The 18949-nt window shown below is 36.9% G+C and overlaps 1 protein-coding gene across 9 annotated transcripts in view; it reads right to left on the minus strand.

Moving 5' to 3' along the window:
• Window positions 1–7529: 7529 nt before the first annotated feature.
• Window positions 7530–18949, minus strand: part of LOC121080339 (erbin-like) — a 116784-nt gene continuing 105364 nt past the window's right edge. For 7 of the 9 annotated variants that reach the window (XM_040578267.1, XM_040578266.1, XM_040578268.1 and 4 more), the window contains 6 exons: window positions 16954–17097; window positions 15979–16110; window positions 14037–14246; window positions 12838–12930; window positions 12175–12249; window positions 7530–8888 (listed from right to left, as the gene is read on the minus strand). In XM_040578267.1, the coding sequence (XP_040434201.1) occupies window positions 8781–8888; window positions 12175–12249; window positions 12838–12930; window positions 14037–14246; window positions 15979–16110; window positions 16954–17097 (762 nt within the window). In that variant the 3' untranslated portion in view covers window positions 7530–8780. Of the gene's footprint in view, window positions 8889–12174; window positions 12250–12837; window positions 12931–14036; window positions 14266–15978; window positions 16111–16953; window positions 17098–18949 lie in introns of those variants that run through there. The other 2 variants (XM_040578272.1, XM_040578274.1) reach the window with 2 other exon arrangements.

The raw sequence follows: 18949 nt of genomic DNA on the forward strand, positions 1-18949 counted from the left end.
CAACTGAATGAGAATTTTTTTGTAGAGGATTTGGTTCATCTGCTACTGATGAGAGAAAATATAGTGAAAAACTTAAAATACTGCTGCAGACAGAAGCTGCATAGATAACAGAAACATTAACACCCAAGGAAGAGGGAAGCAAAGGGCGGGAGCTGGGCCCAGTTAGCACTTTGAGAAGGGACAATTAGTACCAATGTAGATGAGCTCAACAAGAATGTAAATAATGAGCCTTCTGACATGCTAACTGCTAAAAGAAAACAAACCAAGGTAAAATAATTGTGGTAATAGGAGATCAGCCACCTCCTACTCAAATAGCCCCCACCCCGAAGAGGGTGGATCCCCCCGCCCTGGGATCATGCTGCTATAGATTAAAACCAGCCCAGTGGGCATGTATTACCTTGACATGTTTAGAGTGGACAATAAGGAAGGGCTCATCCTTAGCTAGCAGATGTTTTACAATTGAACAAAAGTTAGATAATGAATGACATATAAAGAACTATAGTAGATAACTGAAATTAAACAACAAAGACTTCTAATGTATGCAAAGATAAACAGGAACATCAGGTAACTGCCCAAGAAGGTGAAAAGTACATCTTGAAGAGATGCCAGAGGGAGGAGATGCTGAATTCTTGGAAACCTTATGTATATGCATGACTTTGTATAATAAATATCCGGCTGCTCGTTGAAATGGTGTGCAAGTTAGGAGGAGAGATCCCCCTTGCACCTGGCGCCGCAGTAAACATACCTGCTTTATAACTCTCCTGGAGTTGTAGAGTTCGATTCTGCATGTCACTACCAGTTTCTCTACTGAGACAGTCCTTAAGAATTTATCCAATTTGGTATTTTCACACATCTAGCAATCGAGCAAATATTCCCTCACAGTTTTTCATTAATTTTAATACTTAAACATATTTTTTTCAGCAATTTGCAGTGTCCAACCATGTCTCATGAAACATATATAGTGCAGAGCCATATTCCCTTTGTGTTATGCAGCTGCAAAAATATAAGTTGCAGAGTACTGTAATTGGAAATGTAATTCCTGATGCTCAAAAGTTCAGGCCATGCAAAAAATTTACATAATTTCAGTAATATGCCTCTTAACATGGAACTGTTCTTGGCCATCTTGGGACCCTTGCTAGCCGAGTCACATGATAATTCTTCTCTTGTATCTTCTTACATCTCTAAAACTTTTAATCAAGTATTCATATAAGTGTGAGTGGCTGAAAGTGTTCTCACTCAGCCATTAAGATACACAAGCTATATGTTGAATCTTTCACAGCTCAATAATATTTTTTTAATAGCTACTTAATACATTTTTCCCTTAAATGGGATAATTGCAACCCACTTTTAAAACACACAAAATCTTGTGCAGAGTATTTCCATATTTCCAGCACCATATATAATGCTCCTGCTCTACCTGCAGTTTATTGCCTTCAAAGCTGAGGAAGACCTGGGGTGCTTTCAAGCAAAGCATCTGGATAGAGTGACCTGAGCCATGCCAGAAACCTGGAGGAAGCAGAGTGATATAGTGGGTGACTCCCAGCTGTGGGGCACAGAGGCACCTACCTGCCAACTTGAGCTGCTAGCTAGAAAAGCTTTTGCCAGGGGCCCAGATCTGGGGTGTTGTGGAGAGACTGCCAAAGTTTGTCCAACTCTCTGAGTATGACCCTTTGCTGTTTTTCCATATGGGCACCAGCAATACCTTTGGAGCAACCAGGAGAGGACCTATCCCCTCCCAGTCTTGGGGGGGAGGGGGAAATGGGGTCCCAGGTGCTCTTTTCAATCTTGCTAGAGAGGGCATGAGGAGGAAGGGACTGATACCGAGTGTCAACAATTGGTCAGCAACATGGTTTTGGTTTCTATCACCATGGGACCCTCTTTGAGGATCAATCCACCTAACTAAGCACTGGTGGGGATGTAGCAACTCTTAATATTCACATAATTAAGGAATCATTTCATTTCTATGTCACAGGTGAATTATTAAGAGAAGTCATCATTGTGGGATTAACTAAAAGGGGTTTTATTAATGATTAAATGATGATCAAATGGTAATTAATTGAATGAATTAAAATCAAATGGTCATTAAGCAATAATTGAATGGTAATTAAACAGTGATTTGAAAATGATGTAAATGATGATTTAGACAGCAGTCATACACTCTACTTACTACACTTCTAATAATTAAGCTATAGCTGGATATATAAATGTTGCTAGCATACAATGTACTTCTAGGCCTAATGTAAAATGTCATTTACCTCATTATAGATATCAGATGCCAGGTAAAGGGTCTCAACCTCAAGGCATAACGTTGAGAGGGATCCCTGCTCAAGGGGGAGATCACTGCCATGCAGCCTGCTGCTGTACAGGAGGGCTCAATGGGCTCAGATGGGCTACAGATATTTATAAAGTGATTGACTTGTAGTCAACCCCCCCTTTGGTGTACGTGCAAGTATGCAGCCATAGCAGTTTTAGTTTTGTCTAGTCACAGCTCAGGCTGGTACTGTTAGCTCCTGATAAGATGTGGCCTAGGCCCCTTGTCTCCTGAGAAGATATGGCCTAGCACAATTCTCAAGGTTTGCACAGAAAGGCTGATTTTAGTCAGGCCTACTTGTCGATGATGCCTGAACCAAAGTACTGTTCACTCAAAGTGGGTGCATCCATCACACTCTAGCCATCACTTTCAAAACTGTGACAATTCTAGAAATTTAGTCTTTTCCCTATTGGAACATACATCTGTACAGAAATGGTATGTGCACCTCCTCTGTATAACCTGAAAGCTTTGGCTACTGAATGAATAACATGGATAGCTGTAGAAAGCTTAATTTCTTAAAACAAAAATAAATTACAAAGACAGCAATATGTGAAATGTGATATGAAATTGATTTTTATCAGTTTCCAGTGGCTTTTTTTCTTATCATTATAAAAGCTTCCTCTCCCTGCCAACAGTCATCACTAGTTTTCTTTAGTTTTCATAATTGTAAGAACCAGATGGAGTCATGTCACAGAAAATTAAATCATGTATTTTATTGCTTACTTGTTGAGGATGAATAAGAACATGAATTACAAACAGTGGGTTCCTTAAGCCTAGAATCAACTGCCTCATAGATATATAATGCTTTTATCAGCTTGTTGCAGTAATACTTCTGTACACTGGAGATCGTTCTGCTTAGTGAAACAGTAACATTTAGCATTTCAGGAAAACTGTCAGTTCAAGAACAAAATTATAAATTCTTAAAGAACTTTCATTGTTATATGGGCAAAGCAAGAACTACATAAATGACCTCTGCTGTAATAAGTATGCATCGATGCTTTAGCAGAACAGCACATTAGGTTCATTTACTCTTGACAAATGTGAACATACCCATAAACTTTCTTAACTGGAGTGAGAATATACAAGATGTCACTTAAAATACAATTCTGTGGAACGGGTAAAGACAAACCCAGTTTTTCAAAAATCACCTCCTGTGGCAGGACAGGATTTTTTTTTATGTTTACTTTCAAACCCAAGTCATAAGGCAGAACTTAACATTAATTTGGCATTAGCCAATCATTCAAGTAACTCTTCACTTTCTTTACCACATAACCCTTGTATATCTCATTAGAGCGCTCCCAAGATGCTCTTAATTTTAACCCTACTTGACTTAACCAACCCCATCATACTATTGAAACTTCTTAATTTGCATCAGACAAAACCTACTCATCTCTTCAGGAGAGCAGCCACTGGCTGCCTTATCTGATTTCATTGCAAGATTGGGTTATGCACAAAGGTATTTCTTCTGAATAACCTGGTCTTGCAATGAAATCAGCTAGAGCAGACAGACCCCTAGGCACTGAGATGCACAGAGCCAGAAACACAAATAAGTCTTTGCTAACAGATGTTGATAGAGGACTAAGTTCTACAGAAACTATAGAAGAATAAAATCATGTTATGGAGAATTTCCTATAAGTTAAAGAAGTCAATTACACACAGCTTTAAAGAGCATTAATTTATTATCTATTCTCTGTGTGCTACCTCAGAAACAGTCTAATTATATACAAAAATTTGGAATGTTGAATAAATGCTGATCAATAAAAACATTTCATAGCTGTTGACAAAGTAATATTTCTAAACAAAACCAAAATAAATATAAGGGTTTGATTCTGTGTGTTGCTTATTGCTATACATGTGTTCATAGAATGCTTTCAAGTATATACACATTTTTAACTCTAGTCCAAAAAAGAAACTAAACAATATTTACATAAAAAATATGTGGGAGACTTAATCTTTTCATTACAACAATTGAACTGATTCTTTAATGACCTATTAAGAATAGAAAGAATTAACAGAGTTTACATCAACTCATTGGCATGCTGAGGAGCTTAGGCTGCTGATAGATTTTATTCTATTAAAAATGTAGTTTAAGATGCATTCAAAATGAAAAGTGCTAATATTGTCTCTCCTCCTGTTGTATCCTGGCTGGACTAGTTCAGGAGACATCTTTCTCCTACTCTGCAAAATCATCGTTTGACATGTTTACCTTTACACACAGACGCTGAAGGAACAAGCACATTTCAATCCACTGAAAACTCCAATGTTTACCGAATAATCTATATTTTATTAGATAGTTAATTTTCTAATTTACTGAAGACAAGCTTTGGCCAAGTATTTATATTTTTAAAGTACGTTAATAGCAAAAAGAGGTCAAAGGAAAACATTAGCCCAATACTCGTTGAAGATAGTCACTTGAAAAATAGGGATGAAGAAATAGTAAAGGCATTCAATGCGTTTTTTGCCTCAGTTTAATAATACTGATAGACCTTGGGCTGCCTGGTCCACTGAGTCAGAGGACCATGACTGCAGGGACAGTGACTTTCCATTAGTGGACACTGAAATTGTAAAGGAACCAGCTGTATCAGCTGAATGTTCACAAGTCCATGGGCCCTGATGGGATTCATCCCAGAGTACTGAAGGAGCTAGTGGATGTTAAGGCAGGACCCCTCTCGATCACTTATCAAAGATCTTGGGAGTCTGGGGAGGTCCCTACTGACTGGAAGCTAGCCAATGTTATTGCAATTTACAAGAAGGGTGTGAGGGAAGGAAGACCCAGGAAAGTACAGACCTGTTAGTCTAATCTCATTACCTGGAAAAATTATGGACATGATTATATTGGGTGCTATTGAAAGGCATTTATAGAACAATGCAATCATCAGGCACAGTCAACATGGGTTCACAAAGGGAAAGTCATTTCACTAATTTGATGGGACAAGGTCACCCACCTAGTGGAGGAATGGAAGGTGGTGGATGTAGTTTTTCTGGATTTTAGTAAGGCTTTTGATACTGTCCCTCACAGCATCCTTCTGGACAAGTTGTGAGATGAGCAGATTCACAGTGCAGTGGGTGAAGAACTGGCTGAATGGCAGAGCTCAGAGGGTTGTAGTGAATGGGGCTACAGCTGGCTGGCGACTGGTCTACCAGCAGTGTTCCTCAGGGTTCAATTCTAGGGCCAGTTCTGTTCAACATATTTATCAACGATCTGGATGCAGGAGTTGAATGCACCATTAGCAGGTTTGCTGATGATACCAAACTGGGAGTTGCTTTTGACTCTCTCAAGGGACAAGAGGCCTTGCAGAGGGATCTAGGTACATTGGAGCATTGGGCAATCATCAGTGGCATGAAATTTAACAAGAGCAAATGCTGGATTCTGCACATGGGATGGAGTAAATCAGCAATGGTATAAATTGGGAGAGGAGTGGCTGGAGAGCAGCCCTGCAGAAAGGGATCTGGGGGTGCTGGTTGACAACAGGCTCAATATGAGTCAGCAGTGTGCCCTGGCAGCCAAGAGGGCAAATCGCATCCTGGGGGGCATCAAACACAGTATAACCAGCTGGTCAAGAGAGGTGATTAGCCCACTGTATTCAGCGTTGGTGTGGCCTCACCTTGAGTACTGTGTGCAGTTCTGGGCCCCACAGTTTAAGAAGGATGTTAAGGGACTCAAATGCATCCAGAGGAGGGCAACAAAGCTGGTGAAAGGGCTGGAAGGAATGTCCTATGAGGAGCAGCTAAGGACTTTGAGTTTGTCTAGTTTGGAGCAAAGGAGGCTGAGGGGTGACCTCATTGCTCTCTGCAGCTTCCTGAGGAGGGGAAGTACAGAGGGAGGTGCTGATCTCTTCTCCCTGGTATCCACTGACAGGATGAGTGGAATGGCTCAAAGTTGTGTCAGGAGAGGTTCAGAGTTAACGTTAGGATGCATTTCTTTACCAAGAGGGTGGTCAAACACTGGAACAGGCTTCCTAGAGAGGTGGTTGATGTTCCATGCCTATCAATGTTTAGTTTAAGAGGCATGCTTTAATTTTTGGTCAGCCCTGAATTGGTCAGGCAGTTGTACTACATGATCATTGTAGGTCCCTTCCAACTATTCTATTTCCACAAAAAGTACTAAACTTCTTGCTATAAATCTCTACTTCTACAGTTCTACCAGAGCCAAACAGTTGTTGGTAGATTTTTCCTGTGATATATAAATCTGAAAATTAAGTATAAAACTTCTGTTACCATTAAAGGAAAATACAATACTGTATAATTCCTCAGTGATATATTTAAATGTACTGCAAAATGTATACAAAGTCAGTCCAAGATCAATAAAGAATCAGTTCTGCATTTTGGACTTTTCCCCTTCCCAAAGATACAGGTTATGTAGAAGACCAAGTTAACTTAGGACCTGTCTGTATGCATTCCCTTTAAAAAGGCAGTGTGAACATTTTGCATTTTCAATTAAAAAAATAGAAACTAAACAACAAAAAAACACATCTTAGAAGGGGAACATTGACTCCTGCCATTCTATAGCTATGTTTCTTGTTCTTTTCTTTGAATATTAACAGCACACAGAAAATAAATGAATTTTATCAAAATACAGCACATTTCCGCTAATATATAAAAAAATAATTTCCTATGTAAATATTATCGAAAATCAACTAAAAAGAAGTAAAATATCCAAAGAGCTGCTAAAGGGTTTCAATTAAAATTATTAGAACTATACACAGTACAATAAGCAATAGTTAACATCTTTGAAAGAAGTGCAATAATATTGGAGTTCACTTATTTAAGTACTATCTGTTTATTATCACTATCTATGTATATTCCTCTCTCTTCCCGCTCATTGTCCCAAAACTACAGGAGGCTGGTGGTTTTGCTAGCTTTATTAAAAGCATTTACTTTTGTACACATGGGTTGAAAAAAGTAACTTATACCCATTTCAAACTACCAACTTATATGTAATTAAAAATGAACTGCAATAGCTGAATATTGCTCCAATGACAGGCTAATAATTGGCCCTGATTAAAAACAGTTATTGGTCTTCTATGGCACTTTTCCCTGGTCCATAACAACTGTGTATTAATTATCACTGCAGATTATGCAGTCTATTCAATTACAAAGGAGAAAGAGAAAAAGAAAGTTAATGCTTCTGGTAAACAAAATTAATATAAGCATAATTTAATATTTTATACAATAATAAGGAACAAAGGCAGTCTGTGGTAAATCACTGTTACATTACTATAGTTAGAAACCCTTTAATGACTCTGAAGTGTCTAGTTCACATTTAATGTTACCTGTAGGAACAGCTCTTTAAGAAACATCATTACCAACTGGTAGGTTGTAAGTCCACCCTCCCTTTGATCTCCATCTCACCACAGCAATTCTCCATCACTGTTTAAAGTTTCACAAACTTGCTTTGGTTACCTAGCTCCATACATATGGTTTCCTTTTTGATTAACAAGGCAATGCAAAGGCCAAACAAAATTGAGATGACTTTCATAACCTTTCTTGCATCATTTACTTTGTGTTTAAATATATATTACAGGCAACAACCTTAAAAACTGGCCATTTCAGTTTCATTTTTAAAATCTAGAAGGGTGAAATGGAGTATTTTTTATAAAGATAAGTATCACCATTTGCACAAAATCTGGGATTTCCATGGTAGAGAAAAACCTCTGGGCACAGTTCCACAGTACAGTTGAAAAAATTCTGTATGCAAGAAAACCCAACTAAACATGAATCATGTGGCAAATGAATATTCAATGACTACATTAAGAAAAAATCCTGTAGAATATCACAACTTTGTATTTACAGTCTTCCTAAAAATGTGTAAGCTTTTATTGCATTTTCTATTGGTAGACATACACTCCAGAACTAAACACTTTTTCTTCTTTCTTGATTCCAGATTTAGATAGCAGATAGTTGTTTCACCTGACCTTCGTTCTGTCCAACCAGTGCCACTTTCCATCTACCCACTCATCTATACAATGTGCACACAGCAAAGCCAACATTTTGTATCTTCTGTCCATATCTACAGAAGTGGTTTCAGCATAACACATTAATATCTGATGAATAAAAATAAAGGCAATAAACAGCTACAGGACAGACAGTCCTGCCATCTGTCCATTGGCTATAACCAAGGCTTTGCAAAGCATTGAACAAAGTTTAGTAATGTGTATGAATTATCCAAAAATAAACCTACCATCTGTACAAAAAAACAACACAGGTTTGTTCTTGGAGGAGTGATCCTTAGATTGCTACAATGCTTTAAAACAAGTTTATTCACCATATGAATTTCCAAAATGATTTCTTGAACACTCTATACAGTGGCTTTTCCCCCTTTAAGCACAAGTTCAGGATTTAATTTTCTGTACAAATTTTGATCATAATTCTTTTCCAGTTCCTTTTGTGTATAAAACCAGGCAAAATATTCAGTTTCCCATAAGTCTTTCAATGAATTCTGCTGGCTTTTCCCCTCAATCCACAGTATTTATGAAGAAACTTCTCGTACAATAATAAGTTCCACTGCATTCTGAAAAGTCTTTAGCAAAGATACTGCTAGTCCATGATCAATATTGATGAAGCTGTATCCATTAGCCTAAAAGAAAATTTTAAATTTGAAAATGATAGCCTCATATTTCATATTAGTTTAAGCTTGAACCAAGTTTAAAATAATCAAATTTTATATGAACGCAGACGATAAGACACTGCAGATTTGCAGATTACATTGTTGATGTGAGTTGAACATGTACCTATATGTTACAAGAAATTAAACTATTGTGTTAGCCTTGGAAGAATTTTGCCCCAAAGTTATTGAATATATTTACAAATAACCAAAAGAGAAAGCTGAACTTTAAGCCATTAACATCAGACACTGAATTCGTCAGCCTTAATACAGCCATGCCAAAAAAAAAAAAGAAAAGAAAATGCAGTACAAATGATACCTCCCAGTTTAAATACTAGAAATGGCATTTGTGATAAATTAAAAATATTGAGGCCTTTAAAAAAAACAACATTAATGGCATTGGGAGCCATTTTAGTAGGCCTTTACTCCCCTTTCTAGCACTCCCAATTTCTCCCCATGCTTTGAGTGTCCTGCTCTATGTTTCTCTCTATCCTCAAAAATCCAGTACCTTTAATTCCGTTTTAAGTATGTATTTAGAGGAATTCTCACCTTTCATGTGAGGGGCTGATGTCACAAGGAGAGCATGTTATCGTTCAGCAATTAAAGCCAGACAATTTAAACAGGCAATCTGGTAGGAACTGATCCAACTTACCACAAGTCCTGCTACTATAGCTTGGGAGTTGAGACAGTAGTAATAGGAAGTAGAAAAGAGCTTAGAATACTTGTTACTAACACTAAAACCATTATATTGTGACACACTAATTTCACACCCCCACCAGTCTACCCCTTTGTGGAACACAGTTCAGACTGGATGTAATGAAAATTCCCGTCTCCCTGCCATGTCTAGCAGTGGATCAGATTGCTCTGAGAGGTTATGCACTCTTTGTCCTTAGAAGTTTTCTAAGACCTTCCTGGAAAAATCCCCGAGTAACCTGTTCTGACCTACTAGCTGACCCTGCTTTGAGCAGGAGGTTAGGTGTGAGACCTGAGGTCACCCCCAGATTGAATTTTGCTATGATTCTAAGCAACAATGTAATTCTTGGGACAGGTTTGGCTTGGCAAATGCAAGCAAGCCCAAGTGGCCTACAAGACAGGGAAAACATGGCTATGGTTCAACTTCTCAGGGTGTATTACTGCTAATTCACATTCTGTCTGGGTGGTAAAATCTTGCAGAATGGCAGATTTGTCCAGTTTAAACTGTTACTGCTTCCAGTTGTGCATCCCACCTTTCTCCATGAGCTACTGCCCTTTATATAGCAACAGAGAGAACTAATCATGCACTCTGCGGCTTAGCTGTGCCATTTTGGAGTTGCAGCTGCTTATCCCATCACCAAATGCCCTTGCTACCAGCTGAATCCTTTGTTGTAAAGGCAGTAATTTTAAATCTGTCTAGGGTTGCAGAAAAAGTTTTACATATAGACTGTTCAGAAAGCAAGTGGGAATAACCCTTCCAAATCATCATTTGTACAGAATGTCCTACTCCTAACCTAATATGCAACAATCTTAACTTACATGCAATTATCTAGTCACTATCATTTAGAATATTATTAGACATGCATTATAATATGTACCTAATGCATGTTTTACAGAGAATGTTGCAAAATCAAGCATAGCAAAGTCATTTTGTGAGAGATGATAGTCAAAAACTGCAGATGTCTAAGTCTCAACAAGACAGTAGGACTGTCATTACATTGTCACCGGGATTCTCATGAGTATAAACAACATGCTGTTACACAAAACCCAACACTGTTAGTTATTAGAAATGAAACATGTCTAAGCATGCAAATGCAACTTCTTCAGCTCTTTTTCAAACTATGAATTCCTCATTAAACAAAAAGCAAAATCCAAGCAAAGTGCCAGCATGACAAAAGGAAACTTCATTATAAATGTCACACAGACAAATTAAGTTCCATAAATACAGGAACAAACCATTAAAACTAAAGTTTCACACACATTCCACTCTATAAATATGTAACAAACATGCTGCCAGTATTTTCAAAGGTTTAACATGCTTCTTGTTCCTGTATGGAGTGTTGGAGGGTTCCCCTCCTTCCTTAAGGTTGTCTACATCAGTAAGAGAACTAGGATTTAGCGCCAGCTTTCTCTTGCCCCAATAAGGAAGAACAAGTACAGAACTATTTGCCATGCTCAAAACAAGCTATCTTTTAGTTCGAACAGCTTGATCTTAGTTTTAGTTGGGTTTTTTTTCTGTGTGCTTGTTCGGTTTTTCTTTTATTGGAAGAATTATGCTGTGTATTCAGTTTTGCTTTGTTTTAGAAAGTTCATGAGGTTGTGGTTTAATTGAGATAATAGTGGGTTTTTTTAATTATTTTTTTTGTGGGTAATTTGGGGTTTTTTTGAGAAAACAGAAATGCAGCAGAGTTGACTCTATAAGCATTCTCAAACTAGTAATGTGGTGAATAATTAATAATTTTTAACAAGCTCTGCAATTTTAAGGGTGGCTACAGCACTGTTCAAATGTCCTGTTAGCCTGTTTCCCTAAGAAAGTAAGGCTTATAATCCCTTTGTCCATTTTCTTGACCCCTTCCCAAATAACTTATGAGCCCATCAGACAAATTTCAAACAAATCTGATACAATAGAGGTCTGAAAAGTACCAACTTCCTACAGAAAAGAAATGCACAGCTGCAGCCCAGAAGCCATGGCTCCTGAAGCAATCTACTTGGTTCGCCTGCAAGCAGATGGAGCAGCCAGGAGGTACATGCTGTGACCAGACAGATATCAGCCAGTCAAGTAGTAGCTTCTGCCAGTGCTTACACGTCCAGCCTGTCAGATGGGGGAAAGGCAGCAAAGACTAGCAAGAACTGCAGGATGGAAGGGGATGTAAGAGTTGCAGCTGGGGAGAGGGGTTGTGAGAGGCAACTGCTGATGTTCAGACAATGCATTATTCAGGAAACTACAGGTGAATAACCACAAGTTAAAAACCTGAATGATAGCAAAGCCTAATGAAAACACTCATGTTCCATCTTGAATGCCAACATTAGGCTTGGGTTTTGTCTTTAAAGTGTGAAAAATGTCCAGAATTTGAAAAATGATCCAGCTGATTAATGCTTCAGCCTGTATCACCTATCCTAATGTTAAGTGGAAGAAATCTAAAAGCATCATTCCAGAATATAAGAATGCTTCTGGAAAAGACACTGGAAATCTATATAAAAATTAAATGTTCTGCTCTTAGAAAAGGTGCAAACTAAAAATGAACTGATATATTACACAGACTAGTTAATTAGATGACTACAGTACCTGAATTATTTTATCTCCGGGCTGCAACAACTTAGATGCTGGTCCTTCTGGTTGCACTCTGGTTACAAATATACCCTTGAAAAACAGAGGTGGAAAACATTTTTAACAACTTGTTTCATAAATACTGTGGTAGCATGAAACAGATGCAATTCAAAACATCTCAATTTTCCATCCTAAGTAGAAGAGAATGCAATATTATTCTACAGATCTACTGGCTTTTGTGACTGCCTTCCTTTTCTGATGTTAAATCCAGGAAAATTGTCTTTAAAAGAATATTGAAGGGCAAATTCTGGTCTGCCTTTGTTTAATTTGGCAGATGTACATGTAAAGACGAATTACCAAGCAGCAGAAATAAGGCTGTAGGCTAAATCATGTTCTCTTTTAAGAGGTTTTCTAATTGTAAACTCCATAATTCACTATCTCAAATCTGTTGACTGATATCTAGAACAGCACAAGAAACACCCAGAATAATCCTCTGCGTTTTTATGTGATCACATTGCCTACCACCCTGATTTTCCATAATAATTTGTCAATTTTCTCCCATCAAGCCCTGGAATTTAGTGGCTTGGGTTTGGGAGATATACATGTTTTTTAATTTGGCAAATACTATGAAAAAAATATTAATCAGAATGATTTTAAGATGCATTAGTATAAAATACTCACATCATCTTCAGGTCTGAATGGATTCCCTCTACCACCAACTCCTCCTGATATACTAAATCCAAGTTCTGGATCCTTGTCAATTCTCACTTGAACCTAGTTACAACCAAAGTTAGAACTGGCTGAAAATTTGCATCCAAAGCTACTGTAATGAAATTATTATTAACAAATTCACCTGAACAAAAGCTTTTAAAAAGAAAAAAAACCCTCAAAAACCCCTTTTATCACAATTAGAGAGTATTATATCTCATAATATTAATTCAGAACAAGATTCCAATACAACATCTTGTATCATTGTACACAAGTTTTAGTTCAATATTGCTACGATTATAATCATAGTAGTCCATGTAGGCTTTAAATTCAGAGATGTCTAGATATTGTGTAAATTAATTTAATGCCACCAACAAATACACATGTTCATATGAAATAACTGGTTCTTCTTATTTCCTTGCTACTTCTAGCTGAATTTTAAAAATCAAACCTAGTTCCTACTTTCACTTTAAGTTCTACACAGCCAACACTGTCATCCCTTTCTCTTGCCAGAAGAGTTGACTAGAAAACTTATTTTACACAAAAAGTGGCTGTTCTCATTCTAGCACAGAATGAAAACATAGCTCTCAGTATTTCCTCAAAAAAACACAGAAAGTTACCCACAATGAAAGAGCCATTAAATTGTATAAGAATTTTTTTACCCACATCTATCGTAAATAAAACTGATAATTTATCAGGCATGCATCAGATGCGTACACTTTTTTTTAATCTTGGTTTTTGTTTAGGGCTGCACGCTTCTACATTTGCAGGTTTTTGAAACACTCTGGATAGCAACGAATAGATGCAAAGTATTCTAAGTTTGTATTTTTTGCAGTTACTACATCAATAATTAGTTGGTGATCAATAAATGTACATAAGAAATAAATTTCTCTCAGTATAAAGATGCAAGCATAAGTTTCTGGTACATTCTGTTAAGAAACTACTGCATTTCTCTTTTAAAATGTTCACATTAAAAGGAAAAAGCTCAAAACTAGAAGGAATGTGTGATTTCAGTAGGACAGCACTGAGATAACATTGTCTTCTGCTGGAGATAAATTCCTATATGATTTCTGTAACCATCTACAGAGAAACAGTAATAAATGAAAACAATGTAACAATTCACTGCCACTGACAGACAGATGTCATATATTCAAGTTAGATTTTATCCTTACCTCTTGCTTTGCCAATTCATGGCTTTGTCTGGGGGAACACTGAGACTGGGTATAGGGAGGTTGGTGGGCAACTTTCAACATCAGATAATCAATTAGTTGTTCTCTAGATGGATGTCTTGCTACTGATGATTGGGGAGGGAGATGATGAACTTGGCTGTAGTTTGCCTGAGGTCTTTGAGGCTGGCACATTTGTCCATTTGTAAAAGGTATCTGAATAAAAAATAAATACCTAATATCATACATTTTATAAGCAGCAATCCTCAATGCCTCCTTTATTGTTTCAATATTTCTCATGCTTGATTAATTTTAATTCTAGGAACATCACCAAAACTACTCTTCTGGATCACGTACAATTGCACGCAATTTTCATTATATTCATCAGGTCTGACCTCCTGAGAAAAAAAAATTTAAAACCAAAAAATTACTTTGAGTGATAATCTACTACAACAGACTGGACAAGGTCTTTGCTTTTAGCACTTGCTTCACTGAGTTATCTCAATGATTATTTTCTGGCAGTGCAACTGACAGTATTGACACTTGGTTTATATCATTATAGTTTGCACTTTTATTGCATAAAATTCAGAGATTTTTGTAACAAACCCCAGTAGATCATACACAAAATAAGAATCCTACACAGCTAGTAGACAGAAATTATATACTCTCTGAGCATCTTTTGGTGACTACTTCACAAGAAAACCTGACTAAATTCACATACAAGCTCAAGATTTTAATATGAAAACTGTAATGATATTTTCAATAAATGATATTTTGTTAAAACATGTGTCACTGATTTGATAGGTATAATGATGAAAAACAGCAAGCAGTAAGGTACACAACTGTAAAGACATGCAGCGTATTCAAATAATTTCATTAAGAACGATACTGGAGGTGGCAACATTTCTTACTGAAGCCTCAGAGTTATTGTTCAGCTCTGTGGCTGTATTGAGATGGGCAGCCTTTTCCCTCCTTACCCATACGCCTCATGCTCTTACCCAGCCTAAGTAGTCACTCATCCATCTGTATGATTCCCACATTAAAAAAATGCTACAGTCTTGAGTCACAGATTTTTCTGCCTACCACCATTATCCCACTAGTTATAGGATACAAAGATATTAAAATACTCTATTTGTCATTATAAATAACTGAAATGTGCAAATTTCAACCTTTAACCATGCTGTGAATGGACACACAACAGAGCCTATTCTGTTGATTTTTATGCCAAAATGATTCTGAGAAATGGTAATGTGTGTGTGTAATTTTTTTTAGGTTATTTACAGATCAGATGCATTAAATTTACATGATTTTCTACTGCCTTTTCTGAAAATCTAAAGCATGACAGGAAAACTAATTTTTGTTGCATTGCCAGAGGTAGAGTTTACATAGGTAACATGTATCAACTATGCCAATTCCCAATATCCAGGGTCTGTAGAAATGCAACTGAAATTACTGAAGTTATAAAGATAAAATAGATTGCTGCACCGTAATAACTTACAAGCATCTGTTTAGTTTCATTGTAGTAAGTCCTGCCTGTATAGATGGTTCTTAGAGATGAATAAAGAATGTCTCCTACAAATTCTAATTTATCATCAGAATTTCATCACAACAGATTTCAAGTTTGTTTAAAAGGTTTAATCAGCTTCAATTTGCTTTCCTGAAATCATCTGCCATATTCCGATTTCCACTTGCAATTATGTCTTTTGCTGCAAATGTCTTCTTTCAAAGCTTCACTGAAGAAAAATGAAAACTATTCCCTTTCATATAGTTAACTATTTTATCTTCCAAAAAGAGGATGCTATTTCAGTTACAACACCTTCAATACCTGGGTGAAAGTCAAATCCTGTTTTACATTTTAAAGAAGCCCCAGTTCCAACTGCTATCCCAGCATATGTTTCTACAAATAATAATAAATATATTCTATCCATGGTGTCATGTAGATAATTACCTGCACAGCTAATTTCTTCATGCTGTCCAGTGGAATATCTTTGAGACTAAGCATGGCAGATGAGTAATTCTGCTGTCCTGAAATGAATACCTCATCATGGCAGTGGTCTCCTGGAGTAGAAGCCTGGGGATGCTTTGAACAGAACAAAGCAGTAAAGAAGAATGTCTTCATATTATTAAAATTTAAAAAATCTCATAAGAAGCCCAGAATAAAACATTCTGAGGCCTTTATCATTCTTTATCTTCTTTGATTAGCTAGTACATTGTTTATGTAGAAAAATCTTACTAGCCAAGACACCACACCCATAAAATATTGCTGGATATTTACAAAAACTAGCAACTGTAGAGGTGTCTTTGATCACCAATACATTGATAAGTCAACAAATGCTAAAGACTGCCTATTCAAGGATTCACAAGGTTAAAAGAAGTCTTCTGTTGACTTTATCCTGCTCACTATGGATACCATAACATCACTCAGGATGCTCAGAGTTAAGGAATCATTTCCTTGCATTTTCTTACAAACTAAAATATTAATTTTCTTGAATGCCTAAAGTATCTTACAGTACAGTTTACATCATCAGATTTTGTTTGGGGGAGGAAAAAGCATAATAAAAATTAGTTCAAACCTTCATCAACCTAGATTAAATTCAGAACAGTAATCTCTTGTTTACATATCTCGTTTCCTTTACAAGGAAACCAGACAGTTTTACATATGTTCAACCATCTATAAAAGCCGATTAGAAAACTCAACTTCATGACATTAAATTGAAAAGCCTTGCAATAAAGTTAAAGCATATGAAGTGAAGGCAAAGTCTTTGATTTAATGCCTATAAAAAAAAAATCCAGCACAGAAATTGTATTCTTTTTATTGAAAGCTTTGTCCATATATAAAAGGATAACTCTATCAATTTAAGGACACCTCACAGTTTATTCTTTCCCCTTCTATATATTGCAATAGCCTCCTGTAGGTACTCACTCGAACAATGTGCACACCAGAACCTCTTCTGTCTGCAACACTCAAGGCAACACTACCCTGGCTGCCATGCAGATCCCTAGAGCTGCCATACTGAAAGCTGCTAACTGCAGCATAATTGGAATTAAAGGACCTAGACAGCATGCTCTGAATAAAGAGGGGACAGATTTAACACAGATTAGTGCAGCATGCATAAACCACAAAACATGTTATATATAGATTAATACAAACACATTCCATTGTCATGCAAGAACAATGCCACTGTGATGTATAAAACAACTCAGTGACCCCTATTTACCTTTATTTACTGTAAATCAGCATGCAATCAGCAGTTTACATGCAGAATTACATGTAAATAAAGTAATTAAAAAGTTAACGTATCTGGAGGAACAACAAAGGTGCACAGCTTATCAAAATTTCTAGGTTTTCATTAAATTTGCAATATAAAAAATGTTGTAGGCAGAGAAGCTGGCGGTCAAGATACACACCTGTGGAAAACCATCTAATTACCAGTTATTTTGTCTCACCCCCCCCATTACTGGTACAGTACAAATAAAAATTTACACAGTGACAGAGATTTGACCGTTTCACTGGGTTTTCTTGCTATTGCAATGCTGTCAACATCCAAAATGCATTCCAATAACACTTCATTCAAGAATGTGAACGAGCCTTATTTAAAGAAAAAGCAGCTGGTAAGAAACCTTGGAGTCCATCCCTGTGCCACTGTAGGCAATCAAACAGGTAACATGAGCTCAAGGACATAAGTGATAGTGGTTTGGATTTGAGCTTCATTACCTTGCAAACCTGACCTCTGCAGCATTGGCAAGGGTAATAGAAAGAAAACAGTAGACATTACCGTCTTGCCACCATGGACTTTTGTAGTTATAACGAAACAAAATAAAAAGACTGCACAAAAGAAGAAAAGGAAAATCTCCCATGTGCCACCTGAGAAATGAAACAAACCTATCTTAAAACAGTGACAAAGATCCATGAAAAAATATCATAGTAAAAGATATACCACAAAGCATCAAAACCCAGCAAATCCAAAGCTTGTGTTTTTTTTTTAAGTTTCTAACTTTTCCAAGTAACAAAAAGGTTCAGAATATATATAATTTGACTAAGATACTGCAGCAACTCTTACATGAATAAATACATTTTGCTTTTTGTCTGTTGACTACACAAACTAATCTGATTTTGAAAATAGTCACTAGTCCTCAGGCACACATTTGTTCTTTCATAATAGCTTTATCTTGTGAAACTAAAACTAGTTTAATAATCAGTCATATGCCTCTGCATATTCATACTCTTCAGATGCTCTGGTAGCACAGTCATTTGAAATCTATTTGGAAAAGAGCATTTACTGACAATACTTGGCTTTTCTTGGTCAAGGCTCTTGGATAACCTCTCACTCAATGTGAGCACAGTGAGCTTTCTTCATGCTCCTCTTCTACACCTATCCTGTTCTCTAGTCAAAGTATTTTTCAAGCTTCCAGACAAGTCTCCAGAAGTTTTTGCCCTCTTGGGAGGGGAAAATTATTCTCAGCATTCAAGTCTCTCTTTACTAAACATTCTATATAAGCTTACTGCTCCTCTAAGTTTCAGTCCAAACACCCAGATGAAACTGCTAAAGCCAGTTTTCCTTAGCTTCTTAGTGTCTCAAAGCATCTTCCTACAACTCTTCTCAAAATACTCTATATAATTAGCCAGGTGGCCTTTTCTCCACTTGTACAAGCAATTGCCTGAAGTCTCCTTACAGGAAGCTCCTCTCAGAGGCTCCTAAATGTCTACATCTGTAAATGGCAAAAAGACAAAAATAGAAGGGATGCATGGTGAGACTAGAAAGACTTCTGAAAGTGTCTCTAGCAGACCATCTTACTATAAAGATCCTTAGAACTGTTAGATTAACTCTTCTCTTAGAAGGACCAAAAGAGATGGTCAATAAATAGTGACAATCTAAGGTAGATCTGCAATAGGAGGTAGAACTTTCCTACAATTTGTA

This window comes from Falco naumanni, chromosome W (assembly GCF_017639655.2).
Source record: "Falco naumanni isolate bFalNau1 chromosome W, bFalNau1.pat, whole genome shotgun sequence".
Classification (NCBI taxonomy): domain Eukaryota; kingdom Metazoa; phylum Chordata; class Aves; order Falconiformes; family Falconidae; genus Falco; species Falco naumanni.